The sequence below is a fragment of the Saitoella complicata genome (assembly GCF_001661265.1).
Source record: "Saitoella complicata NRRL Y-17804 unplaced genomic scaffold SAICOscaffold_10, whole genome shotgun sequence".
Taxonomy (NCBI): domain Eukaryota; kingdom Fungi; phylum Ascomycota; class Saitoellomycetes; order Saitoellales; family Saitoellaceae; genus Saitoella; species Saitoella complicata.
The window spans coordinates 345,519-370,370 of record NW_017567001.1 but is presented as its reverse complement, the minus strand read 5'-3'; the positions used below and the strand labels follow the sequence as shown (position 1 = coordinate 370,370).

Sequence of the window (24,852 nt, the reverse complement as noted above, 5' to 3'; positions counted from 1 at the left end):
CGCCTACGTGCGGGCGGATGACGCCCAATTAGGAAATTTCTGCAGGTATCACTCAGGGTCTGCGCATGATCTGCGTAGACACGTTGCTCAACCTGCCTCAAGGCAATCTCACCACCATGGATATTCACGTGAGCGGGAGCTAACCGAACCGCCTGCTGAAAAGGGTCTTGATCATTCCACACCCCTAAATCTTCAAACCACACCCCCGCGCGCCGAAAATTGAGAAGATCAGAGCATAACAACCACACAAAACAGCATTAAATTCAGCTGTAGGAGACAGAAATGGATCCTCCACCTGATGCCTCTTTCCCTACCCTGGAAGAGCTCAAGAATTATGCCCAGGCCTGGGCCAAGCCCCGTGGCTATGCCATTGCAACTGAGCGATCCAAACCCGGCAAAGTATGGCTAAAATGTACCCGTGGCGGCGAGTATAGAAATCGCTATAATCTTGACCGCACTTCCTGTCAGCGCAAATCAAACCACAAGGCCCACGGCTGCCCTTTCAAGCTTGTTGGCAAGCTCTCTGGGATAACAGAAGATTGGGAGTTATCGATGAAGAACGGGAAGCACAACCATGAGCCCGTAATGGATCCCACGGCACTCCCCCAGCACAGGAAACTCACAGCCACCCAGATCAAAGACGTTGAGAGGGGGACGAACAAACTCGAAGAAGAAGGCCTGCCTTTCCGGAAGAGGGTGGACAACGAAAATCGCATTACCAGCCTAATCTTCACCCACCCACAATCTGTAAGTTTCACGAAACGCTTTCGAAACGTCTTCGTCATGGATTGCACCTACAAAACCAACAAGTTTGAGATGCCCCTCCTTCATATCGTCGGGATGACTTGTTGCAACACTTCGTTCACCTCAGCATTGTGCTTCCTCTCTAGGGAGACTCGGGAGGACTATCTCTGGGCAATGTGTATGTACTCGGAGCTGATGGATTACCTTACACCTCTTGTCATCGTCACGGACCGCGAGCTTGCCCTTATGCATGCAAATGCTAAGGTATTCCCCACCGCCGCCAAATTGTTCGATTACCCTCCCCAATCGGGGCATCCAGTTCAAGGACCCTCAGTCGGCTATTCATTGCCCCCGATGGCATCTATGGCTGGTGGAAACCTTCCCATGGGTGCTCCGGGGCATCAAAGGTTTTACGGGCCTCCTCCGGGCCCGCCTAGGAATTATTTTGGTCCATATGGACCTTGATGGAAGCGTGGGAGCGTCAGGAATTTATTTGTGTACATATTGCTACTGTAAATAATTTTATTCATCTTGTTTCTGCTCTGATCTCCTCAATTTTCGGCGCGCGGGGTGTGGTTTGAAGAAACGGGGGTGTGGAATGATCAGGACTGTCTATGTTTTGTAAGGGTTGGTCAGAGCTTAGCGTGTTATCCCCTGGATTATAACAACCGTGTTTTTCCGACGTCCCCAAATCCCGAGTCTGCGCGCGCACATGCATATGAGTCTGTGGCAGAACAGCCCTCCCGCAAGCCTTGCAGCCAAGGGCGCCTAGCGGTTCTGCCACTCCCGCAGCCCCCACGAAGGGGATCGGTAGATCACTCATGCCTGCGGACCGCACACGTATGTGGCCTCAGCAATAAACTCAACGCTCCAATTGCACAATCACGGACCAGTGAGCATGGAGGGCTGGGAGACGGGCACGCGAAAACGGGTGAGTTCGCGAGTTGCTCTTAACTCGAGATCTAGAGCTGGGGCATGGAGCACATGGAGTACAGTCAGAGGAGCCTGCATAATCCGGGGTATATGCCCCGCCAGCTGTCTCCACCGACACCGCCTCGAAATTGCCGGACGGGAAAATGATCTTCCACCCCCTCCTGCGACCCGATACACGTCAAACGTACCCGCACGTCGATGGCGTGGCGAATAAGCTTAACGTTTTCATGCATCAGCGATATCAGGCCTTCATGTTTCGATGGGCGGGGGAGGTACGAGAGCATGGATCAGATACATATCAGGGTCGCTCCTTTTACCCGCACCAGGTGTGGGAGTTCATGCGCGCGCGGGTAGTTGCCAAGCCATGTTGTGCGTCCAGGTGAGAGCGACAGCTCTTGTGAAGGCCGAGGAGTAGAGGAGGCAATCGGTCGAAGGAGATCTGATCGTGATTCTTCCATAGAAGCAGTAGGAATAGGGGATGGGTCAACGGTAGATTGACGTTCAGAACGAGCGATCGCATCGATTACCCATTATTTACACGCGCTGAACCGCCGTGGCTCACTGGGCTCACCTTCTTCGCGCGCGCTTGTTTAACACTACCATCGACCAGGGTGGAGCAAGCTTAAGCCTAAACATGCAACAAAGAGGCGAAGGGCGGACGAGCAATAACCAATTAAACCTTCCATCCTTCTCATCCTCGACGATCAGCTTTCACACTTCTGAAGCGTTTACTTACGAGGCGACGACATAGAAGCTCTGAGTTTGAGCTTTAGATTGTCGAGTGTTTCGGCAGCCAAGCCCCGCTCTTTCTTATCTATACACCGCACTTCGCACTCCGCACACCGCACATCGATATCGGTCGCTTTACCCCGTTGAACGGAGGATAGCATTTACTCCCGGAATCTTTACGCCAGTTACATTTAGAAACTTACAATCACAACGTCGATGACCAGCGCGATGGCGACCTCGGCGATTGACGAACAAGGTCTCGTCGACATCCTGCGCTCGCTGACCGTGAGCCCTCTTCCTCCGAACAAGATTACGTATCCACACAGCCCTGTGGTCGAAGCTGAGTTACGGAATGTTGCGGGGTATTTACAGCAGCATGCGGCGAGGGTGAATGGGTTACCGACACCCGCTCATCTTCCCGGCGATGAACTCCCCACCACGCCCAGTACTACTGGCTCTTCCCTCCTCCTTCAAGTTCCGACGCCGGGCACGAGTCCTAGCAACGGAAATGGTACGACACCTGGATACTTCGACGATGACCGCGCTGAGGTGGAAAGGTTGAGACAACGCGTCCACGAACTCGAAGCACAAGATAAATCCCGCACCTGCGAAATTCAAAACTTCCTCGAAGCCCTCCGCAAAATCGGTGAAGTAACAAAAGCCGTCGCAAAAGGTGACCTCTCCAAGAAAATCTCCATCCAGCATTCACCCCAACCTGCTACCCCCGGCACGTCCGAGTGTGGTGCCGATTATGGTGAGGGGTTGAGTGGAGGCGCAGGCGAGATTCTGGAGTTGAAGAGTACGATTAATGAGATGGTTGATCGGTTGAGGGTGTTTGCGCTTGAGGTTACGCGTGTGGCACGTGAAGTCGGGACGGAGGGTAGGTTGGGTGGTCAGGCTACCATCAAGGATGTGGAAGGTACTTGGCGCGAATTGACAGACAACGTAAACGTCATGGCCCTCAACCTCACAAACCAAGTCCGCTCCATCGCACAAGTTACGACGGCTGTAGCGAAGGGAGACTTGAGTCGCAAAATTGAGGTTCATGCACAGGGTGAGATTGCGGAGTTGAAGACGACGATTAATAACATGGTGGGGAAGTTGAGGGAGTTTTCGGATGAGGTTACGAGGGTTGCGAGGGAGGTTGGTACGGAGGGGAGGTTGGGAGGGCAGGCGGAGATTAGGGGTGTTGAGGGGTGTTGGAGGGAGTTGACGGATAACGTGAATGTTATGGCGAGTAACTTGACTGGTCAAGTGCGTTCCATCGCGGAAGTCACTACCGCCGTCGCTCGCGGTGACTTGTCGAAGAAGATCGAGGTCCATGCGCAGGGTGAGATTGAGGCCTTGAAGGTCACGATCAATAGCATGGTGGATAAGTTGCAGCAGTTCACGCAGCAAGTCTCGACGCTTGCACGTGAAGTCGGAACCGAGGGACGCCTTGGGCAGCAGGCTGTTGTCGAGGATGTCGAGGGAACGTGGAAGGAGTTACAGGATAACGTCAACCACATGGCGACAAACTTGACGAACCAGGTCCGTTCGATCGCACAAGTCACCACAGCCGTCGCCATGGGTAACCTCGACCGTAAGATCGAGGTCGAGGCCAAGGGAGAGATTTTGGAACTCAAGAGCACGATCAACAAGATGGTTGATCAGTTGCGTGTTTTCGCGGGTGAGGTGACAAGAGTCGCAAAGGAAGTCGGTGTCGATGGAAAACTTGGTGTGCAGGCACAGGTCAATGACGTTCATGGTCTCTGGAAGGAGATCACGTTTAACGTCAACCAGATGGCGTCGAACTTGACCTCCCAGGTGCGTGCATTTGCGCAGATTACTGCTGCTGCGACAGATGGTGATTTCACACGTTTCATTACTGTCGAGGCGAGTGGTGAGATGGATACGCTTAAGACGAAGATTAACCAGATGGTGTTCAATCTTCGTGAGAGTATCCAGAAGAATACTGCGGCGCGTGAGGCGGCTGAGTTGGCGAATAGGAGTAAGAGTGAGTTCTTGGCCAACATGTCCCACGAGATTCGTACCCCAATGAATGGAATTATCGGAATGACGATGTTGACGCTCGAGACGGAGTTGAATCGGACTCAGAGGGAGAATTTGCTGATTGTCCAGAATTTGGCGAATTCATTGTTGCTGATTATCGATGATATCCTCGATATCTCGAAGATCGAGGCGAATCGGATGACGGTTGAGGAGATTCCGTTCTCGTTGAGGAGTGCGGTCTTTGGCGTTCTCAAGACTTTGACGGTGAAGGCTAGCCAGAAGAACCTGGATTTGACGTATGATATGGAGAACAAACTCCCGGATCAGTTGATTGGAGATCCGTTTAGGTTGCGTCAGGTCATTACTAACCTTATTGGAAACTCAATCAAGTTTACGAGTGAGGGTGGAGTGAATTTGAGTGTTCGCTACGTCAGCCGTGCGTTTAACCAGATCGTGCTTGAGTTCTGCGTCGAGGATTCTGGAATCGGAATTCAGGAGGATAAACTCGATATCATCTTTGACACTTTCTGTCAGGCTGACGGGTCTACGACGCGTAAGTTTGGTGGTACCGGGTTGGGGCTCTCCATCTCGAAACGCTTGGTGAATTTGATGGGCGGTGAGATGTGGGTACAGTCCGAGTTTGGCAAGGGCTCGAAGTTCTATTTCACGCTTACGTGTAGACTCGACGATCCTTCGCCCGCGGCGATCATACAGAAGTTGGAGCCGTTTAGGGGGAAGAGCATCTTGTTTATTGATACGTTGCCTGACATGACTGGTGCTGCGTCTGTCATCAAGGAGCTTGGGTTGAACCCGTATGTTGTCCGTTCGATCGATGAGGCGAATACAAGGAAGAAGGATGTGCCTTTGTTTGACACGATCTGTGTAGATGGCTTGGAAAGTGCGATGAGGTTGAGGAGTATTAATCATCTCCGGTATATTCCTGTTGTGCTCGTTACGCCTTCTATTCCGCATCTCAATTTGAAGGAGTGTTTGGATTTGGGGATTACTTCGTACGCTAACACGCCTACGAACGTCGTTGATCTCGGTACTGCGCTTTTGCCTGCGCTTGAGAGTCGTGCTGCGCCGTCGTCGTCAGACAAGGCCGTTACCTTTGATATCCTTCTTGCAGAGGATAACTTGGTTAACCAGAAGCTTGCTGTCAAGATCCTGGAGAAGTTCCATCATCGTGTCGAGGTCGTCGAGAACGGTTTGCAAGCCGTCGAGGCGGTCAAGTCGAAGATGTATGATGTCGTCCTCATGGACGTGCAGATGCCCGTTATGGGCGGATTTGAAGCTACCGCCAAGATTCGCGAGTGGGAAGAGGAGAAAGGTGGACCACGTCTTCCGATTATCGCACTCACTGCTCACGCCATGTTGGGTGATCGTGAGAAGTGTTTGCAGGCCGGTATGGACGAGTATGTCACTAAGCCTCTGCGCATGAGCGAGTTGATGCAGACTGTGAATAAGTGTGGTACCCTTGGTGGATCTTACGTTCAGAAGATCGCGAAGCACGATCAGATTCCTCCGGGTTCGCCTTCGAAGGTGAGGTATTCGAGAAGTCAGTCTGGACCCGAGGTGAGCAGGCCTTCGACTCCGGGAGAGGGCGATGTCCCGGCTGAGTTGGGCTTTGTTCCCGGAGATATTGGAACGCAGCCTACTGCCGCGAGTGAGACGTTGCCAGGTAGCATGGTTATGCCTCCCTTGAACAGACACCATACTGCTAAGGAGTAGGGTGTTACTTTTTTGCTTATTGTATACATGTACATTCGAGATGGAGATGGGATGGAATGGTTATTGGGAACAGGGTTTATGAGCGCTTCTTGTACTTGACATTGCTCCTCTTTTTTTACTTTTTCTTTTGTCTTAGGATATGGAACGATCGCGTAGGCGTTAGATGTATTACACTTGCATACAATTAAGATGACGCTGGGCGTCTTTGTGCACCTGTAAACGAGGAGCTCTATGATCAGGAAGTGAAATATCGGCTTCGGCAGATGAGAATTGGAACAAGGGACTTGACCAACCGGTGATTAGAAGATATAGAAAGAACCCCGGAAATAAATGCCCCAATAACCCAAACACCATTACGAACAAAGAACCCACTAAATGATATGACATGCCTTCGTTCCATCACACTCAACCTCAAACTTCAATACGGAATGTATCATCTTCGTCAAACTCGTACACATCAAGCTTCATACCAGCAAACAAAGGTTCATATTTTGGCTGCGCCGGGCGCGTGGTGCGCGAGGTCGTCGTCAACGAAGTTAGCCTCGAATTGATGAGGGACTTCCTCGTAGTTGTGCTCGACACCGCTCTCCTCGTAGACTCAGTAGCAAACACATTGACCTGCCTCGACCTTGCCGCAGCTGTCGGCATCAAATAACTTGGCACCCCGCCCGTATTGCTCATACTTCTCTTCCTCTCAACCTGTCTTCACCTCCTTCTTCTCTGTCACCGCTTCTACACCTCCACATCTGGACCCACGGGTATTTCTTCAAAGATTGATCCTTGAACAGCTCTGCATCTTCACGTTCGATGTATGTATGTCCTTGGTCGTCGAGGCAGTCCATGTATGCGCTTATGGATGGTCGGTAGCTGCCGAGGGCAGACCAATCAACTAGGGAGCAGTTTTCTGGTTCTCATGGGATTTCTGTACATTTCCATCAGCATTTATCTTGGAAAAGAAAATGAGGCAAAGCATACCCAGTCTACGAGGTGGCATATATTCAATATCCGGGATTTCAATCTCCTCCTCGGCAATCTGTGCTTGCTCGAGTTTCTGTGAAAGCTGCTGATGTACATCTTTGAAGACTTCGGGTGATGCTTGTTTTGGTGTTCGGCGTTTTGCGGAGGAGAGTCTGCTTTGTTGTGGTTACCTGTTGATGGTGGTGCGAGTTTGCGAACATTGGTGTTCTGCTCACCTAAAGGAATTCTCCTTCGTCCTATGCCGTAGGTCAGTACGATGATTCTGTCATCAGTATACCAGAGCCTACCAATTGGGGTAATAAACGCGTTCGAGTTGAACTTTGTACCCCTTCACCATCATCGATGCACGCACATTCTCGTCTCCAAATGGCGTCTTTGCACTGAACTTCAATCCCTTCGCAGCAGGCGTCTTCGGACGGACGGCGAACGCGTTCTCCTTGTTGACGTTCCGGGACTGTAGCATGGCGGAGGTTGTTCGGCGTGTTTGATTTGTTTCGTGAGTTCTTGGAGGTCGCGTTTTGTGTGGGGTGTTGGCGGACGCGGTGGTGTAACGAAGACAATCCATATTCGGCAGAACAAGTACCGGTATGCATGCACAGCAGACCGAGGTATAACCTACCGTACGTACAGGCTGCCTCGACGACCTGCAGCAGCTGCAGCGATTTAATACCCAGACATCGTAGAGCTCTCGCCACCAGCAATCTGTTCTTCCGACCAAATCTCCGCCTGATCCGACTTCCCTCACCTTCTTTCATTCGGAATATGTCCTACCTTGCTACCGAGAAGCAAACCGCCTTGAGCGCAGTCACTTTAGCCTCCAAGCTCACCGAAAAAATCTTCCGCTCCCTCGCTGGCGCCTCCACTGTCTCTAAGGATGACAAATCTCCTGTCACCATTGCTGACTTCGGTGCTCAAGCCCTCGTCAACGCTGTCCTCGCTCGTGACTTCCCCGAGGATCCAGTTGTAGGTGAAGAGGACTCCGCCGTTCTCCAGGGAAATACAGAGTTGAAAGCAAAGGTTTGGGACTTGGTCAGGGGTGTTGTGGAGGAGGGATTGCCCGGGCTCATCAAGGATGAGGAGGAGATGTGTGCGATGATCGACCGTGGATCATATGCTGGGAGTGATAAGGGACGGATGTGGGCATTGGACCCTATTGATGGTACGAAGGGATTCCTGAGAGGAGGACAATACGCAGTCTGCCTTGCCCTCATCAAAGACGGCGAAGTCGAGCTTGGCGTAATCGGATGCCCCAACCTCCCCGTCGACAAAACCGCCGGAATCGAAGCTGAGGGTGTCGAGCGCGGAATCATCACGCACGCAATCAAGGGCCAAGGGTCATTTCAACGCTCCCTTCACTCAGACTCGGGAGACGCCCAGGTGACTATGCGCACGATCTCCTCCACCGCCGAAGCCACGTTCTGCGAATCCGTTGAATCCGGACACTCTGCCCACACAACCCAACACTCCATTGCGACTGCACTCGGCATAACCGCCCCCTCTGTGCGCATGGACTCCCAATCCAAATACGCCTCCATCGCGCGTGGCTCGGGTGACATCTACCTCCGTCTCCCTGTCTCCGCAACATACGAGGAGAAGATCTGGGATCATGCGAGTGGTGTCGTTATTGTCGAGGAGGCAGGTGGGAAGGTTACAGATATGTTTGGAAAGAGGTTAGACTTTGGCATGGGGAGGACGTTGAGGGCGAATAAGGGTGTTATTGCTGCGCCGGTTGGAGTGCATGGACGGGTTATGGAGGTTGTTAGGGGGGTTATGGGGGATAATATTGTTGCTAAGTAGATGTGTACGATACTGTGATTGCCAGCCCAGCATAGCGCTATAGAAGCTGAACAATCACCTTCCGGTCCAACGAACGAGTGATATCCACCAGCATCGCGATCATGAAAATCTAAAGATTAGGAACACCCCGTACACTTTCCGTAAAAAGGATTGAGCATGAAAGTCGCTCCACCACACGTGCTGCTCCTCAACGTTAATGTTACCCCTGCTCCACGTATTTCCTGCCAGCATTGCCGGCAGGCCTAGCAAAGAGACGGCCGGAGAAGACGATTACGAAAGTAGCAGCTGCCCATAGAGCAGCAAAACACCCTTGTTGCTACCAGCGTTCATGTTCGGCGGTTTGGTGACCATAACCTAGTAAGAGCGTTAGCGAAGAGGACTAGTGAGGCGTGGGAAGAAGACAGACGTGCTTATCGTTTGGAGATATGACAAGTTCGAGCAGCTAGATGATGGTGGGCAATCGTTCTCAGCTCCAAATACTCTGGTGGTGAGATTTCAACCTTGGCTAGGTTGCAAATACAGAGGGAGGGGTGGATGATCAGACTCGCGTCGAGCCAGGGCATGTGCGTGTTCTCATGACCGCCTGTCCACACGGGGTCATTCGCCAAGATGCTCCCCAGCAGTAAAAATGATATTCTAACTCACGTCAGAGACTTACTCCAAGATAAGTGTCCAGTATGTATGGTAACCCTCCAAAAATTAAAAAATCAAAAAGACCAACGATGCGATGCACCCATCGGGCCGCCGATATCATATCCACCAAATCCAGAGCAATGAAAGACCCGGTACCGCAGCTAACTCAACTGTCTAACAAAAAAACTAAAATGTACCTCGACGACTTCCCAAACCAGCATTAGAAAGTTCATGCCCATCTCGCACAAGATTGTCCGTTCTCCCATCTCAGAATCCTCCTTGTATCCCTCCACTTGCACTTGCACTCACACTTGCAGCACTCGCCCTCCTCTGCCTCAACACATGAGCGCGCCAGTCACCCAAGATTCCGGTCTTCTCCTGGAACAGGGCGAAAGTCCTCAAGACTTCCCTTCCGGCATATGCCTCTAACTCCTGTGTGTCACGGCTGTTGGTGACGGGTTTGTTGTCGTTGTTGCAGACACGGATGTGTTTCAATACGACATTGAGGATGTCCTGTTCCGACGATGTTAGCGCAACGATATGTGATAACGAAGACCCTCCGAACCTTCACGAAAATCCAACGAATACCAAAGTGGCCCCTCCATTTGTCCTGGGCCCAAATCCCACTTGAGGCACGATGATCAACAGGCGTGACCATCTGTGCAACACCGCAGAACATGCCGCTAGCGTTGACACTGAAGAAAAGGTAGATGGGTCTGTAATGAAGTCAGCTAACATGCCTAGTCATCGCAGTTTTTCATCACCCTTGATCCGAACTTTCCCTGAAAGCGCGGTCGAGACGTTTACTCCCAATTTCCGTACTGGCCCAAATTCCGTATTTGAGTGACTGTGAAGGTGTTAGCCTAGTCCTGATAGGAAGCCAAACACGTTTACCTTGTGAATATCATCCTCACTATAACTCTTAATCACGAAATACCTCGCAAACGCCGGCATCGCACACGTATCCGGGTTAATTCCCGCCCTATCGGCCGCCTTCTCGTCCAACGCGATCGGAGGGGGACTGATTGTGAATGTCCTTGTCGGTTGCTGGTTTCCGCCCCACGGGATCTGCTGTGGCACAGGCTGGGTTTGAAGGGTGAGAGAGCGTTCACCCCAATTCGTACCCCACGGCGAGGCAGAATCGAAGAATGTGTTGTGCAATGATGAGGACGCGGATCCGGCGGTTGAGGCATCAGATGGCGCACGACGATGACGCGAATGGATATTCATCGCCTCAACACCAGCAGCGAGCGAATCCGTCGCTGCTCCGGCATCAATCGGGGTAAACCTCAAGGCACTCAGATTAAGCGATGTCTGACGCCGCGGGAAGCGTGTGATTTCGGGGTAGGTCTGTGTAGCGTTGGTGGTACGGTAGCGTTCGAGGGAGGCGTCGCTCCATGAGTGGCGGGTATCGGAGAGTGGACGGTTACGCCCGTTGACTGTGTGTTCTGGAGGTGTGGCGAGAGGGGTGCCGGGGTAGACGGGGGCAGCGGGGGGTGCACGGGATGGCCAAGATGAGCGGTGGTCGTCGTAGCGGCCATTGGGAGGAGTGAGGGGGATTTGGTGACGATAGGTCCGGCGTTCGTCCAATCCGTACTGACTCCCGTACGAGGAGCCCATGACGGCATTGTCGTCTCCCTCGACTTGAGACCTCAACATTGAGTCACGGCGGTCGAAGGTGCCTTCGTGCACGTGAAAAGGCTCAGAAGCCGTACGAATGTGCTTCTGGTTGCCATATGCGGGAGAAGGCGACGGACGGACACCGGCCTGGACTACATCGTACTCCTGCGGACTCCAGATAGACGAGTCGGCGAGAAGAGCAGACTGGGCGCCACGAGGCAGACTAGAGGAAGGAGGGTCGTAATGCTCTTCGGCGCCGTACGCATGGTGAATATGGCGTGGCGAAGCCAAAGTCAATGGACGAGGACGGCGGGCCCTGTTGTTCAATTCTGCTGTACGAGAAGTTAGCTTCTGCAAGTCATGGTGCCACACTCCTCAATACCCTCATAAGATGACTCTGTCGAAGGCGTCCTCTGCCTCGCGAAGGAACGGGGTTCGTCCCAGAGAACGGAACCGGGTGCCGTGTTGTAGTCTTCCTGAAGGAAATTGTTCGGGATTTCAGGCTCTGAGTTCCTGTTCCAGGCAGAGGGTCTCGTCTCTTGCAAGGTTTCGTATGCCATGGATGGATGGCGGGAAAAGGAGCTGTAAGGGGTTTACTGTCAGCAGAGTGATAAACTCTAACCCTTGACGCTTCCCTACCTCATCTTTGCTGTTCGTTACTTGTTGGATGATTGTGGTACTTCTGTATCACCTCCTACTCCTGTCACTGCTTATTCGATGGAGGACAGGTGGGGTTATGCACCGTTCAAATACAGAGCACACCGACAATGACGAGATGACGAATCACGAGTCTGGACCTATTTCACATGTGCAACGGCAAATTCAAATTGACTGGATAGAAGGTTTCATACTCTATTCAGCCGGCGCGGTGCGGTACCGGTACGATTGGGTCACGCCTGGGCATGCGGACGGCAAATGCGAAGAATGAAGGGCCCGTTCACGTTGAGCCCCGCCTCAGGTCCGTCTTCCGCGGCAACTGAGAGGAGATCGGGGGTAAATGGGATGATTAAGCTGGTACATGGCAACCCGTAATTGGCAGGGCATGAGACTCCTCGGCAGTATCTGAACTTGTCGATGTCCTCTTGCTCCGAAACCTGGCACCGACCCGTCACACGCTATTGTGATTGTAAAAGTCCATAACGTACCTTTGTACATGAGCCATTTCCAGTATGTCATTATCTAAGTTTACGAGGTTTTGGGAACTCACAGCCGAGCTTTAACCTGACATTATTCTGGATTACGTACGTGCTGCTCTTCGGGAACGTTCAGCTGCGGCATCGATTTCGCGGAGTGCCGGCGCCGACATACGAACCCGCCTGAAACACCAACCGATCGACCATCACTCGAATAACCTTAGGAGTTTATTCCAAGTAACCGGTGGTCGCAACCAGTTCTGATCGCATGGCGATGTACTCGCAAGGTTCAGCGCTCCTCCAACAGGTACGTCACTCTTTTTTTTGCCATTTGCCTTCGTGCGAAATGCATATGGAATGGAGGCTGATAACGGACTGTAGGTTGGAATAGCGCTCGATTCTCTACGATATGTGCTGTCGCCGTTGATGGCACGACCAAGGCCAAATCCCCAGGTTACGTCGCACCAACCACGGATCGACCTGCCAGACTTCATGAAGGATATTGCGTCTTTTGACGCTCTGCGAATATTGCCCTCGAGGGAGCTCGCATTGCAGCCGATCCCCGTCCCAGCGATGCCTACTTCTCGACACTTCAGCCCCAGGATACGTCTTGCCTCTTCCCCATTCCCCACCCCCCTCACAACCCTCTTCCGCACTCCCTCCATGCCCTCTTCGATCCGCCATATGTCAACAGCATCCCGACACGACTCCTACCTCTTTCGTCTTCAACAAAACGCAAACGCGATGCCAAGCAACGCAGCCGCTCAAGCCAAGTTCTACTCGGCGTGTTTGGATAAGGGACATCCTGAGGCGGTTGTAGAGAGGTATGAGACCGCTGGCGTGGCCCGGGATGATGAGTGTACGGAGTTATATATCCGTGCTTGTGAAGAAGCTCCGGAGTCTCCCTTCGATATCCTGGGTGGGGGCCGGGGCAAAGCCGGTCCCTCGAAGACTGGGGGCAGGAAATACGGAACGGAAGACAAGCCGATCCATGTCCAAGTCACCAGTAGTCCATTCGACAGCGTCATGTCCTTCCTCAAGTCTGTCCTCGGCTTGCTCATGTTTGGCGGTATTGCGTACACCATGATCAACATGGCGCGAGCGCAGCTCGGCGAGGGCCGCGGATCGAAGATGCTTCAACCCGACGATCCGGCTGTGCCGAAGGTGAGGTTTAGTGATGTACAGGGTGTTGATGAGGCCAAGGAGGATTTGCAGGAGGTTGTGGAGTTCTTGAGGAATCCTATGAAGTTTACGGCGTTGGGTGGAAAGTTGCCCAAGGGTGTGTTGTTGAAGGGACCGCCGGGTACGGGTAAGACTATGCTTGCGAAGGCTGTTGCTGGTGAGGCTGGTGTTCCGTTCATCTCCACGTCTGGGTCTGAATTTGAGGAGATGTTTGTTGGTCTTGGTGCGAAGCGCATTCGTGACCTCTTCAACGTGGCGAAGAAGAACGCGCCGTGTATCATCTTCATCGATGAGCTCGATGCTGTTGGTGGTTCACGTGATGACAAACAGAGCTGGAGCAACAATCAGACCTTGAACCAGTTGCTGGTTGAGCTCGATGGATTCGACTCGAATGAGAATATCGTCATTATCGGAGCTACCAACTTCGCCAAGAAACTCGATCCAGCGCTCGTCCGCCCCGGCCGTTTCGACCGGCACGTCGTTGTCCCCCTCCCAGACGTCCGTGGCCGTGTCGAAGTCCTTCGACACTACGCCAAGAACATCATTCTTCATCCCCAAGTCAACCTCGAACTCATCGCGCGTGGAACCTCAGGTATGTCTGGTGCCGACCTCGTTAACCTCATCAACACCGCCGCTGTCCGCGCTAGTCGCGAGGGTGCGCTGGCGGTGAATCTCAACCACATGGAGTGGGCGAAGGATAAGATCTTGATGGGTGCGGAACGAAAAACGAAGGTCTCCACGGAGGCTCAGAAGCTGGCTACGGCGTACCATGAGGGTGGACATGCGATGATGGCGATTTACGCCGAGAAGGCGATGCCTCTGTACAAAGCTACCATTATGCCCCGTGGTGAGGCTTTGGGTATTACGTTCTCGCTACCGGATATGGATAAGGACTCTTTCTCCAAGACCGAGTATATCAGTCAGATTGATGTTGCTATGGGAGGTCGTGTGGCTGAGGAGTTGGTCTACGGAAAGGAGAACGTGACGAGTGGTGCTAGCAGTGATATCGCCAATGCTACTAACGTGGCGAAGGCCATGGTCACCCAATGGGGATTCTCGGATAAGGTTGGTCCTGTTCGATGGACTGGAGGAGACTACGAGCAACTTTCAACGGAGACGAAGCAGGTCATTGAGAGTGAGATCCGTACGATGATTGAGGCGTCTGAGGCGAGAGCGAGGAGGATCCTGAGAGAGAAAAGGGATGAGTTGGATAGGTTGGCGCATGCGCTTGTTCAGTACGAGACGCTTACGGCGGAGGAGATCAGGACTGTGATGAAGGGGGGCCGGATCAGCAAGCAGTACCCTTCGACATTATAAGTTATTGATGTACATACAGTATGTGCATTTGCTAGCGCTTTTTGGATAAAAGGTTGGCGTACGGCATAGCATCTCTCATCTCTGAACATCTTCCGTTACAATTAGATTGACGTATAGCAATACATCGGAATAATTAGTATTGAGCTTTATGACTTGGGACATTTGTCGGGTTTCCTGTTGCTGCAGTCCCTGTCTTTCGCCTGTCGTATCGCAACTCTAACTTCGCCACAGAGATCATTGAGAGCCTTGAGGCGAGATTGACTGGTAAAGGTCGACCAACCACCACCAACCCTTTTGAAGACGATGACAAATGCCAACGATACCAATGATACCACTACATTCACCTCGCTTCCTCAAGATCTAATCCATGGCCTCTATCCCTTCCTCTCCGCCGCCGATCTCGCCGCTTTGTCCCTAGTCTCCCGACGCTTCAACGTCCTCACAAACCACTACGGCTGGAAACATTACGTCCGCGCACAAAGATGGCACAACATAACCCACGACGTATCCGCTCTATCATGGCAAGACCAAGCCGCCATTGGTACGGCGATTGATCGGGCGTGGGATGCGCATACGTTTACGGCATCGTTGATTAGCCGACGGTGGAGGGGGAAGTCGATGCCGGTTGTTAGGGTTAATGGGAAGAAGATCGTTGTTGGGGTTGGGCCTGAACTGCACTTACTTTGGCTTGGGCAGCAGGACAGTACGCCGCCGCCGCCGGCACCACGGCGAGGTTTTCGGCAGGACAGGAGTTTGTCGGGTGGGACGACAAGACCGTGGCAGGTGTGGAAACTGGGGAAGGATGGTGTTGACGATGTCACGGACATTGTGCTCGTGGAGGGAACGGAGGATGAGGCTATCGTCAGTCATGTGAACGGAAATGTTTTCCGAGTGCGGTTACCCCGGAAAGGACAAACTCACGTCCCGGAGATTCTACACCACTACAAGCTCTCGAAAGGGACGGTACAATCCATTTCCATGGCTGGGAAGGACAAACTCCTCGCCGCCTCCTCAACATCCCAAGAAATTTCCCTTTTCGACCTCCGCGACGCCGCCGAGAACACATCCAAACCTCTCACCACAATCTTCCTCCCCTCACGGCCCTGGATCGTCTATCCAACCTCACCCAATGAATTCGCCATCGGTTCATCCGGTACGCACCCACTATCCTTTCATACCCTCACCCCATCCAGCATCGTACAAACCTATGCCTTCCCCGCTTCCGACTACAACCTCACCAAATCCGCCGTGTACGGACTCTGCTCCTACACCCCCTCAACCCTCCTAAGCGGCTGGTACGACGGCGCAGTCCGTCTTCACGACCTCCGTGCTCCACCCCTCTCCACTCCCCAACTCGAACTCGAGTTCCGGGATCCGCATGACGCAATGAGTGCCGTATACTCACTCACCACCAACGGGCCCGGGGGCCACCAAATCATCGCCGGTGCGGCACGAAACGGGGTCATCAGAGTCTGGGACGCGCGGTACGCCTCAACATCCAAACAAAAGGATGGAGGGTGGAGTATCTTCTTGGGAAGGGAGAGAAGTCCGGTGTATTCCGTCCAGGCAGAACACGGCAAAATATTTGCGAGTACGGAGAGTGGGGTGTATGAACTTGATTTCGCTTCGTCTGACATACTGGGGGATTCGAAGGAGGCGCAGGTGAAGAGGAAGCTCAAGGGGAGGAGGGAGATTCTTTATAAGGGGGAGGAGGACCGGAAGGATCTGGCACATGTTTATACGCATGTCGAGGGGATGCCGTTATATCATACGGACGGGCGATTGGTGTAAGTCTGGTTTGTAAGATCCTGAGCTCGAGCGATATAGAAAAGTGTTTTTGTGAGAAGTTTGTATCGAGGGACGCCGTGCGCTGATCCGCTGATCCCACGGTAACGTAGATACACGCTAACCTTTTTCGGAAGGGTAAGTTCAACGCGGTCGCGTATTTGCTTTCAACACATTCACACCACGCAACTGCCTTCAATCCAGATTCTTATCCCTCAGTCATCACTCCATTACGTTAATAAAATCCATCACAATGTCTGACGCCGAGTCAACCCACTCCAACGACAACCACGACGCCGGTGTCCCTCCCACCGACATCAACCCCTATGAAGTCCTCTCCCTTCCCACCACAGCGACCGCCTCCGAGATCAAGACCGCATACCGCAAACTTGCCCTCGCCCACCACCCTGACAAAGTCTCCCCCGACAGTCGAGACGCAGCGCACCTCAAATTCCAAGAAATTGCCTTCGCATACTCCATCCTCTCCGACGAAAAGCGAAGAGCACGATATGATCAAACGGGGCGAACAGATGAGATCGCGGCTGGTGAGGAGGATTTTGATTGGAATGAGTACTTTCAGGAGTTGTGGCAGGGGGTTGTTGATGGGACGACCATTGAACAGTTTAAGAAGGAGTATCAGGGGTCGGAGGAGGAGAGGGGGGATTTGTTGGAGTCGTATAAGGCGAACAAGGGAGATATAGAGAAGATCTTTGAAGAAATCATGTGCTCCGAGGTTGAGGCTGACGAGGCACGATTCCGCGAGATTATTGATGCTGCCATTGAGGCGGGTGAGGTGGAGGCATACAAGAAATACCGGTCCAGCACGTCAAAGAAGGAAGCGGGTGCACGGCTGAAGAAGGCGCAGAAGGAAGCAAAGGAGGCAGAGGAACTGGCTGCTGAATTGGGTCTCGATAAGGATCTGAAAAAGACGAAGAAGGGCAATAAGGCGGATGATGAGGCAGCATTGGGAGCGCTGATTAGGCAAAGACAGCAAGGGCGAATGGAGAGTTTGATTGAATCTATGGAGGCTAAGTATGCGCCGAAGCCGAAGAAGGGAAAGAGGAAGGAGGAGTCGGAGGGTGCAGGTGCAAAGAAGAGGACGAGGACCAAGTAAATCTGGTTGTCGAAGAAGCAAGCATATTTGGGTCTATGCGTCAGAGAAAGGCAATTGCCCGGTATATCAAGAAAGAACCTATATTAGATCTCGTTTGTCTAATCCATGCCGTAAACAAACCCTTGCACAACACTCAACGTTTCTTTCATGCACTGTCCGCATCCTCTCTCATGCCACAATCTTGAATTTCTCCGACGCCCAAGTACTCAAAGCCCTCTTCTCCAACTTCGGCGCAACCTTCTGGCCCCTGTAAGATATTGTTAGAACCACCTTGGGGGGAGATCAGTGAACGTCTTACTTAATCGCGATCCTCTTCCCTTGCTCTCCAAATCCACCAGTCGAACCCCTCTGCCCAGCGACCCCTGATTGCAGACCCGAATTTGCATTTGATTCAGTGTCGCTGTCCCATGTCTTTCCTCCGTTCCTCGATGGAGCCTGCATATTATTTACCCCGGCAGGTGTCTTGCCCGCATATGGTGGAACGGCCCATGGATACCCAGGATGTGCTTGTACCGTCTCTGTGGTGAACGCAAAGCGGACTGTAGGCTCTTGAGGTGGTGGAGGTGCTGGGGCAAGAGGAGTAGACGTTTGTTTAGGGGCAGAGGCTGTGTTTGGGCTCGTAAGGTGGGAGAACAGATCCCTGATTGGTGCAGACATGGTGTTGGTAATTCTATAACTATGTAAAGTGTGTCGATTACGAGTCCGAAGCTGAGATTGCAATTGATGGTGCTGGTCGTCGATTGCCGTTTGTTTGGTTACAAAGAGCAAGTCGACGTTGCACCTCCACGTGATCTAACCAAATCCGGGATCCAGAAACCACGACCAGGACGCAGAAAGCAAAAAGATACAGCACCCGAGTATTCCCAGCTGGTCTCCCACGCTAGTACTGACTGGGCCCTATGATGCTTAACTTAGGAGATCGGACGGGATCCTGTGCTTTCATCATGGTATGGCCGTATCTGGCATTTTCGTCGTCTTTGAATCTTTATTACCCCGAAGCAAAAGGTCGAGAGCACTCGCAGGGAAAGATCAAAGGCCCTTCTACGTGACGGCGAACCACGGACACTTCGACGATGTGGAGCGGCAAGACAGCGTTTCAAACCAGAGTATGTGATGGAGAGGAGCCTACGAACTTTCATATCCAACACCGTATTGCTGCAAGAACGTCAAACCTGCCCGTGGAATATATCCCACAATCACATTTGAGGCCCAAGCATCAAAGCTCAGCTCCGAAACACCCCTATCAAACGTCGATACAAAACATGCAGAAATCTAAAAAAAAGAAACAAGTCAGCCAAAACTACCCCAACGGTCAAGTCAAAAGCAGCCGCCAACACGCCAAAAAAGCAATGCTTTGTTCCATAGAATTCAGTACTCGTAGCCGTGTCAACGGCAGTATCGTCAAAAGTAAAGACTTCACGAAGACCGTCGTGAGATTGAGTGTTTGAGATCTCATCCTTGTATGGAACAACGTGCTTTTTGGGTGGATGTTGGCAGTGCGAGAAAACGACTAACCTTGATGGTGCGTGTGGAGGGTCCAAGGTATGCCGATAAATGGTAGTAGACAAAAGCGTAAACATATCTGATGATGCTGTTAGCATCCCTGTTGGACGGAAAAAGAAAGCTTCCGTGAGGAGAGCACGCGTTTGCATCAGACAGGTACAACACTCGTCAACGAGCCCTGTCACAGGCCTTGGACATATGCTTGTCATTGGTATAGTAATATCATCCATTGCAGCCTCGCGTACTCTGCCTCAGAAAGCAGAAGACATTGAACTAACCTTATCGACATCACCGTCATTCACCTTGGCCGCAACACCAGAACGAAGCGCGTCGTCGTCCAAAGTTGGAGGAACATGAAAAGACATCTAAGAAAGAATATCAGCACACGTCCATGTGTCATGCCACGAACGAAAAAAGTACAAGAGCCAAAAAGACAACGATTGATCAGAAATGCATGAATGGTATTAAAATAAGTTTGTCAGCATGGCTAACGCCGATCTGACTCGTCATCTAAAGGGGATCATCATATCGTTGTCTTTTCTTTGGCTTTGCACGTTTTCCTCCGAGTTGCAACTCACCATTCAGTCGACGTCCTCACTCCTGATTTCCTACACTCTCCGGACACGAGGTCGCGGAAGAATACGTGCGTAGAAGTGTATAGTGTAGCGAGCACACTGCGGTCAGGGTCAGCGACCAATCCCTATGCGCATCTTCCCCCAACCATGCCCTTCACCCGTAAGGGTCAAGAAGCAAGGAGGCAGAACGACCAAAGATTCAGTTAAACCAGGTTTCTGAGGCCTGGCGATTAATGCAGTGTCTTGGCTCACATTGCCCAAAAGGACGTCGGTGCCCAGTGCGATACATCATCATGGTACGTTCCAGCCTCCCGTTGACACTTCTTGGGCACGATAGGTTGGGTGGTAATGGTGTGGGTGCTAACCTGGAGATATAACAGTCAGCTTCTGAGGTCGGAGGAAAACGAAGATGAGTTCGTGAACGACGACGATGATGACGACAACAGCCGGTAACGACCCTCGATATCGACTACACCCAGTGATGGGTTCGAAGATATGTTCAGATAAAGAGTACAATGCAGCAAAAATTTTGTCCTCAGCTTTAGCTCGGACGGTAATTCCAATAGTTTGTGTATCATCAGATTGGGTCTCCGGGTGTTGTATCGTCTTCGTCGTCGTTGTCCTGAACGGAAGATAGGTACTAACCTTGTGCACATCACATCGTGTCGCTATGTCGGGCTTCTCAGCTCATCGAACGAGGTGTGTTGCAAATGTATGCATGTGTTGTAGTTTGATCAAATCTATCACCAACAGTCAGCACGGTGTCCACGAGAAAACAAAAACTCCTCATCAACAATGCACAGTCCAGTTCTCATCAAGATCAGATTATGCAATTACGATCACTCGACTTGGCCTTTTTGGGTCCAGAGGTCGTCACAAACTCTAGTTTGTGTTATTTAATAAAGCTGTCATCAATTGAGACGCGACTTTGAATCTGCATCGATGGACTGTGCACTGCCAATAAGAAGATAAGTTCGCCTTACCTTTTGAGGATGATGATGGTTCAACCAGGCATGTTGGTCATGGTTGATGGTTGGTGGTTGGTGGTGAGTGAGGAGCGCTGCTGCTTCGAGATTTTGTGCGTGAAGATTTTGCGGTGCGAGCTAACGAAGCACGAGGATCTCACGGTCCAGTCACATGACCGAAGCCAAAGATCTGTATCAAGAATTGTATCAAGAATTGTATCCTGCCCGCAAACCGCCGTCTGTCATCCCGGCCTCGGGTTTTGTCGGACTCGGACCCGTTCCGTGCCGGGCGTTGCCGGGATGAGCGCTTCCGGCGTCATACCCCGCTTGTAGCGCGGTACACGTTCACAACATCGACTCCTCCGCATCAACGTTTCTCCGGCCAGCATGAATAGCCCGTACCCTCAGTACAGCCTGTCCATGAAGCCAGTTGACGGGGTGAAGGCTCGAATCATCCGTCTCCATCCTGCCTCTGTCTTTCTGCTCCTTGGCAACGTAGAGAGGTCGTGATGTAGCATCCTCGGCTCCCACGCTTAATGTCGCGCTTCGGTCATATGGGGCCGTCGGAGGGATTGACAACCCCCAAGTTACCCTGTACGTGCACCGACATATAACAACCCTGAACACCCCTACCCGCCCCAGAACCACACATTTCACATCAAACACATAGATCAATCATGTCCGAAGTCCCTACTCAAATCAACACTGGTATGTCCTTCATCATCCACAAGGCGTTAATTGAAGCAGTGTGCTGATGCAGAAGGGCAGATATCCCAACCTTGACGAGGTTCATCCTCCAAGAACAGCAGAAATTTGGACAATCCGCTTCGGGAGACCTAACCCAACTCCTCAACGCCGTCCAACTCACCTGCAAATTCATCGCTTTCAACATCCGCCGCGCCCAACTCATCAACCTCGTCGGTCTTGCCGGGGCCTCCAACGCCACCGGTGATGATCAGAAGAAACTGGATGTATTGGGTAACGACATCTTCGTAAACCAAATGAAGAACTGCGGAAAAGTCGCAGTGATCGTCTCCGAAGAGGAGGAACACCCAATCATTGTTGAAGGGCCCATGAAGGGAAAGTACTGTATCGCCTGTGATCCCATCGACGGATCATCCAACTTGGACGCCGGAGTTTCGGTCGGAACCATCTTCGGTATCTACAAAATCCGTGACGGCTCCGAAGGTACCGTCGAAGACATCTTGAACCGCAATGGCCTCGACATGGTATGCGCCGGATACTGCATGTACGCCGCCTCCACCAACCTCGTCCTCACAACCGGCCACGGCGTAAACGGATTCACCCTCGACAACGCCCTCGGTGAGTTCATCTTGACCCACCCCAACATGACCATCCCCGACTCAAAGGCAATCTACTCCGTTAACGAGGGAAATGCAAAGTACTGGGACGAACCCTGTACGGAATACTTCAACTCCATCAAGTTCCCGTCTGAGGGTAAGCCCTACTCTGCCCGTTACATCGGGTCCATGGTCGCCGATGTTCACCGCACGATTTGTTATGGTGGGTTGTTTGCTTACCCCAACGATACCCGCGGACCCGGAAAACTGAGGATCTTGTACGAGTGTTTCCCGATGGCGATGGTTATGGAGCAGGCGGGTGGTGAGGCCTGGAGTGGGGAGAAGAGGATGTTGGAGGTTGTGCCGACGAATATTCACGAGAGGTGTGGAATCTGGCTCGGGTCGAAGAAGCAGATGCAGGAGGTCAAGGCTGTTTATGCGAAGTATGGCGGCGGTAACAAGGCTAACTAGAACTGAGTTCGAGTTGGAGGTGAAAGAGTGTTGACTGGAGTTGCTAGTGGATGATGAATTGTAAAAGTATGGGATACCCTCTTTGATCATGTTATTGGTCATACCCGATATGGAGCTTTATCTAGCTATACTTGTACGTTGCAGTTATGGGAAATGAATGAAAGTTGTCAAAGCACAGACCGATTGAACGTGTAGCAAGCACGGACGTTCCCCCGTCCATCCAATCGCCGAGTATCTCCCTGATCATCGATCACCACGAGCTCGACCAACCGGAACCATGCCAGCACAGCCCCACCCTCGCTTCCATGTAACCCCTAATCTCCCTCGGATAAAACAATTAATCCTACCCAAATCGAACACTCCCGTCCATTCCGTCCTCTATACGACTTACTTTCCACTGTTTACGCGGTATGACTTCACCTCGCACACACCAACCTTCACCCCTATCCCCCGCGGGTTGCGATTGGCGCAGATCACCGCTCGAAAGGAAAGCAGAACCCGTAGAAGATGCACGACGGTGTTCAGCATTGCAGCATATGGGTCCACCACATAGGTCATTGCTTCAGCGTGGTTTGCGCCGTTGACGGTGTTGATGGTTCGTTGAGGGGTATGGTTGTAGATGGACGGGGGGGATACGAGACTAGAGACGGGGTAGCATGTAGTTGGGGAGGACGGGTATATATCCTAGTGTGTATGCCATGTTCTCGAATACCCAAGCTTCCAGTCGGACTGGGAGCAATTGACTCTCCACGATGCTCGACTTTACCAAACTCCGAGGCACAGCCCTCATTTATGCCATCACTGCAGCCTCGGGCTCCTGTTTCATTCTCTTCGGCTACGACAATGGAGTCATGGCTGGTCTCATCACTGCTCCCTCTTTCACCTCCGCAATGGGGAACCCTTCGTCGGGGACGACGGGTACGATCGTCGCCGTGTATAATTTGGGGTGTTTTATTGGGTGTATGCTCGCTGCTGCCTTTGGTTTCAAACTCGGTCGTCGACGAACCCTTCTCCTCGGAAACGTCGTTCTTATCATCGGTACAATCATCCAGGCTGCGTCTTATGGCGTTCCACAACTCATCGTGGGGCGAATCGTGACAGGCATGGGAACAGGTCTCAACACAGCAACAATCCCAACCTGGGTCTCCGAGACTGCAAAGGCCGAAGCGCGTGGTTCCCTGATCGCAACCCAACTCGCTATCGTATCAGCCGGAATCGTGATCGCGTATTGGCTCGATTATGCCATGGTCCGCGGTGCATCCGGGCAAGTCGTCTGGCGCTTCCCTATCGCGTTCCAAGCATTCTTTGCACTCCTCACCATCTGTATGGTTCTCTTCCTGCCTGAATCACCACGCTGGCTCTACGCTGTAGGGAGGACAGAGGAAGCAGACCACGTCATGGCCCGTCTCCTTGACGAACCCGCCAACGGGGTGATCTTACAGCGTGAGAGAAATGGTATCTTGGAAGCCATCAAACTCGAACGCGAACAACCGAAATTCACAATCCGCGACATGTTCCGCAACAAAAACTCCGAACTAAAAATCACACGCCGAATTATCCTCGGCTTCGTCGTGCAATGTATCCAGCAATTCACGGGTATTTCGGTGGTGGTGAACTACCTCCCTTACCTCATCGAAAATCAACTCTTCCTCTCCGGAAATCTGGCCCTCATCATCGGTGGAATAGCAGCAGTGGTATACCTCATCGCCTCTATCCCACCGATCTTCTACGTCGACCGTTTGGGAAGACGCAAGATGCTCATGTTTGGGTCCGTGGCAATGTCACTCGCTTGGCTCCTCTTCATCATCTTCGTCACACGCTCATCCAGAGCATGTCTCTACATCGCCATCGTCATGATCTTCCTCTACCAAATCGCGTTCGCCTTCTCCTGGCTTTCGGTACCCTGGATTTACCCCTCCGAAATCACGCCCCTCAACGTCCGCCATATCGGTTCAGGATTCGCTACATCTGCAGAGTGGCTCACGGCATTCCTCATCGCGGAAGTCTCCCCGGTGGCTATCGACACCATCTCCTGGCGCTTTTACCTCGTCTTCCTCTGCGTCTGTATCATTTCAATCCCAGTCGTCTACTTCTTCTTCCCCGAAACAGCGGGCAAGACCCTCGAAGAGATCGACGTCATCTTCGCTTCGGGCGCATTGACAGAAGGCAAGACTGGACGGATCATGAAGGCACAGAAGGATATTGAGACAGGAAGTCATGGAGATGATGAGAAGGTTGAGCATAAGGAGAATCTGAGTAGGGCGAATTCGGGGAGTTCGGATCAGACGCTGAGGAATCTATAGGATGGCCTGGATAGAGATAGAGGGGCAGATGAGGTGTACGATACTA

General features: G+C 52.1%; 14 protein-coding genes across 14 annotated transcripts; 9 read left to right on the top strand and 5 right to left on the bottom strand.

Moving 5' to 3' along the window:
* The first annotated feature begins 2,356 nt into the window (after positions 1-2,356).
* On the top strand, positions 2,357-6,331 carry SAICODRAFT_65502 (histidine kinase osmosensor). Its single transcript, XM_019170153.1, has 3 exons — positions 2,357-2,917; positions 3,038-5,869; positions 5,896-6,331. Exons 1-3 carry the CDS (start codon positions 2,623-2,625, stop codon positions 6,015-6,017), a joined length of 3,249 nt encoding a protein of 1,082 aa, XP_019024592.1. The 5' UTR covers positions 2,357-2,622; the 3' UTR covers positions 6,018-6,331.
* A 76-nt stretch (positions 6,332-6,407) lies between these two features.
* Positions 6,408-6,951, bottom strand: SAICODRAFT_30157 (uncharacterized protein). Its single transcript, XM_019167606.1, has one exon. The coding sequence runs from the start codon at positions 6,808-6,810 to the stop codon at positions 6,541-6,543; it is 270 nt and encodes an 89-aa protein (XP_019024591.1). The 5' UTR covers positions 6,811-6,951; the 3' UTR covers positions 6,408-6,540.
* An 89-nt stretch (positions 6,952-7,040) lies between these two features.
* Positions 7,041-7,570, bottom strand: SAICODRAFT_7188 (uncharacterized protein; the record flags this gene model as incomplete). Its single annotated transcript, XM_019170721.1, has 4 exons — positions 7,041-7,051; positions 7,105-7,259; positions 7,323-7,343; positions 7,395-7,570. 4 exons carry the CDS (start codon positions 7,568-7,570, stop codon positions 7,041-7,043), a joined length of 363 nt encoding a protein of 120 aa, XP_019024590.1.
* Positions 7,571-7,763: 193 nt separating this feature from the next.
* Positions 7,764-9,002, top strand: SAICODRAFT_91991 (3',5'-bisphosphate nucleotidase/inositol-1,4-bisphosphate 1-phosphatase). Its single transcript, XM_019171781.1, has one exon. It carries the CDS (start codon positions 7,870-7,872, stop codon positions 8,902-8,904), a length of 1,035 nt encoding a protein of 344 aa, XP_019024589.1. The 5' UTR covers positions 7,764-7,869; the 3' UTR covers positions 8,905-9,002.
* Positions 9,003-9,804: 802 nt separating this feature from the next.
* On the bottom strand, positions 9,805-10,491 carry SAICODRAFT_56446 (YTH-domain-containing protein; the record flags this gene model as incomplete). The annotated part of the gene is made up of 4 exons (XM_019169448.1): positions 9,805-10,050; positions 10,103-10,253; positions 10,302-10,384; positions 10,432-10,491. The coding sequence occupies 4 exons, from the start codon at positions 10,489-10,491 to the stop codon at positions 9,805-9,807; spliced, it is 540 nt and encodes a 179-aa protein (XP_019024588.1).
* Positions 10,492-11,754: 1,263 nt separating this feature from the next.
* Positions 11,755-12,219, top strand: SAICODRAFT_115476 (uncharacterized protein). Its single transcript, XM_019165339.1, has one exon. The coding sequence runs from the start codon at positions 11,825-11,827 to the stop codon at positions 12,083-12,085; it is 261 nt and encodes an 86-aa protein (XP_019024587.1). The 5' UTR covers positions 11,755-11,824; the 3' UTR covers positions 12,086-12,219.
* A 260-nt stretch (positions 12,220-12,479) lies between these two features.
* SAICODRAFT_91984 (ATP-dependent metallopeptidase Hfl) lies at positions 12,480-14,885 on the top strand. The gene is made up of 2 exons (XM_019171780.1): positions 12,480-12,597; positions 12,672-14,885. The coding sequence occupies exons 1-2, from the start codon at positions 12,559-12,561 to the stop codon at positions 14,787-14,789; spliced, it is 2,157 nt and encodes a 718-aa protein (XP_019024586.1). The 5' UTR covers positions 12,480-12,558; the 3' UTR covers positions 14,790-14,885.
* A 193-nt stretch (positions 14,886-15,078) lies between these two features.
* On the top strand, positions 15,079-16,648 carry SAICODRAFT_18957 (uncharacterized protein). Its single transcript, XM_019166038.1, has one exon. It carries the CDS (start codon positions 15,093-15,095, stop codon positions 16,578-16,580), a length of 1,488 nt encoding a protein of 495 aa, XP_019024585.1. The 5' UTR covers positions 15,079-15,092; the 3' UTR covers positions 16,581-16,648.
* Positions 16,649-16,899: 251 nt separating this feature from the next.
* Positions 16,900-17,637, top strand: SAICODRAFT_41950 (DnaJ-domain-containing protein; the record flags this gene model as incomplete). Its single annotated transcript, XM_019168679.1, has 1 exon — positions 16,900-17,637. A coding segment is annotated over one exon (738 nt), but the record flags the coding sequence as incomplete, so codon positions are not given.
* Positions 17,638-17,856: 219 nt separating this feature from the next.
* Positions 17,857-18,345, bottom strand: SAICODRAFT_7182 (uncharacterized protein; the record flags this gene model as incomplete). Its single annotated transcript, XM_019170716.1, has 2 exons — positions 17,857-17,935; positions 17,987-18,345. The coding sequence occupies 2 exons, from the start codon at positions 18,343-18,345 to the stop codon at positions 17,857-17,859; spliced, it is 438 nt and encodes a 145-aa protein (XP_019024583.1).
* A 468-nt stretch (positions 18,346-18,813) lies between these two features.
* SAICODRAFT_25129 (uncharacterized protein) lies at positions 18,814-19,556 on the bottom strand (the record flags this gene model as incomplete). Its single annotated transcript, XM_019166828.1, has 5 exons — positions 18,814-18,960; positions 18,993-19,163; positions 19,204-19,291; positions 19,437-19,441; positions 19,470-19,556. The coding sequence occupies 5 exons, from the start codon at positions 19,554-19,556 to the stop codon at positions 18,814-18,816; spliced, it is 498 nt and encodes a 165-aa protein (XP_019024582.1).
* A 655-nt stretch (positions 19,557-20,211) lies between these two features.
* On the top strand, positions 20,212-20,468 carry SAICODRAFT_30152 (uncharacterized protein). The gene has a single exon (XM_019167605.1). The coding sequence runs from the start codon at positions 20,248-20,250 to the stop codon at positions 20,401-20,403; it is 156 nt and encodes a 51-aa protein (XP_019024581.1). The 5' UTR covers positions 20,212-20,247; the 3' UTR covers positions 20,404-20,468.
* A 435-nt stretch (positions 20,469-20,903) lies between these two features.
* SAICODRAFT_34912 (fructose-1,6-bisphosphatase) lies at positions 20,904-22,503 on the top strand (the record flags this gene model as incomplete). The annotated part of the gene is made up of 2 exons (XM_019168392.1): positions 20,904-20,923; positions 21,492-22,503. The coding sequence occupies 2 exons, from the start codon at positions 20,904-20,906 to the stop codon at positions 22,501-22,503; spliced, it is 1,032 nt and encodes a 343-aa protein (XP_019024580.1).
* A 752-nt stretch (positions 22,504-23,255) lies between these two features.
* SAICODRAFT_7180 (general substrate transporter) lies at positions 23,256-24,806 on the top strand (the record flags this gene model as incomplete). The annotated part of the gene is made up of 1 exon (XM_019170714.1): positions 23,256-24,806. The coding sequence occupies one exon, from the start codon at positions 23,256-23,258 to the stop codon at positions 24,804-24,806; it is 1,551 nt and encodes a 516-aa protein (XP_019024579.1).
* Between the last annotated feature and the right edge of the window lie 46 nt (positions 24,807-24,852).

Coding starts and splice junctions, on each gene's coding strand:
- SAICODRAFT_65502 (XM_019170153.1), top strand. CDS start 2,623: ATGACCAGCGCGATGGCGACCTCGGCGATTGACGAACAAGGTCTCGTC. Junction 2,918..3,037: donor GAGTCCTAGCAACGGAAATG/GTACGACACCTG, acceptor ACTTCCTCGAAG/CCCTCCGCAAAATCGGTGAA. Junction 5,870..5,895: donor GCAGACTGTGAATAAGTGTG/GTACCCTTGGTG, acceptor TCTTACGTTCAG/AAGATCGCGAAGCACGATCA.
- SAICODRAFT_30157 (XM_019167606.1), bottom strand. CDS start 6,810: ATGAGCAATACGGGCGGGGTGCCAAGTTATTTGATGCCGACAGCTGCG.
- SAICODRAFT_91991 (XM_019171781.1), top strand. CDS start 7,870: ATGTCCTACCTTGCTACCGAGAAGCAAACCGCCTTGAGCGCAGTCACT.
- SAICODRAFT_115476 (XM_019165339.1), top strand. CDS start 11,825: ATGATTGTGGTACTTCTGTATCACCTCCTACTCCTGTCACTGCTTATT.
- SAICODRAFT_91984 (XM_019171780.1), top strand. CDS start 12,559: ATGGCGATGTACTCGCAAGGTTCAGCGCTCCTCCAACAG. Junction 12,598..12,671: donor GTTCAGCGCTCCTCCAACAG/GTACGTCACTCT, acceptor AACGGACTGTAG/GTTGGAATAGCGCTCGATTC.
- SAICODRAFT_18957 (XM_019166038.1), top strand. CDS start 15,093: ATGACAAATGCCAACGATACCAATGATACCACTACATTCACCTCGCTT.
- SAICODRAFT_30152 (XM_019167605.1), top strand. CDS start 20,248: ATGGGTTCGAAGATATGTTCAGATAAAGAGTACAATGCAGCAAAAATT.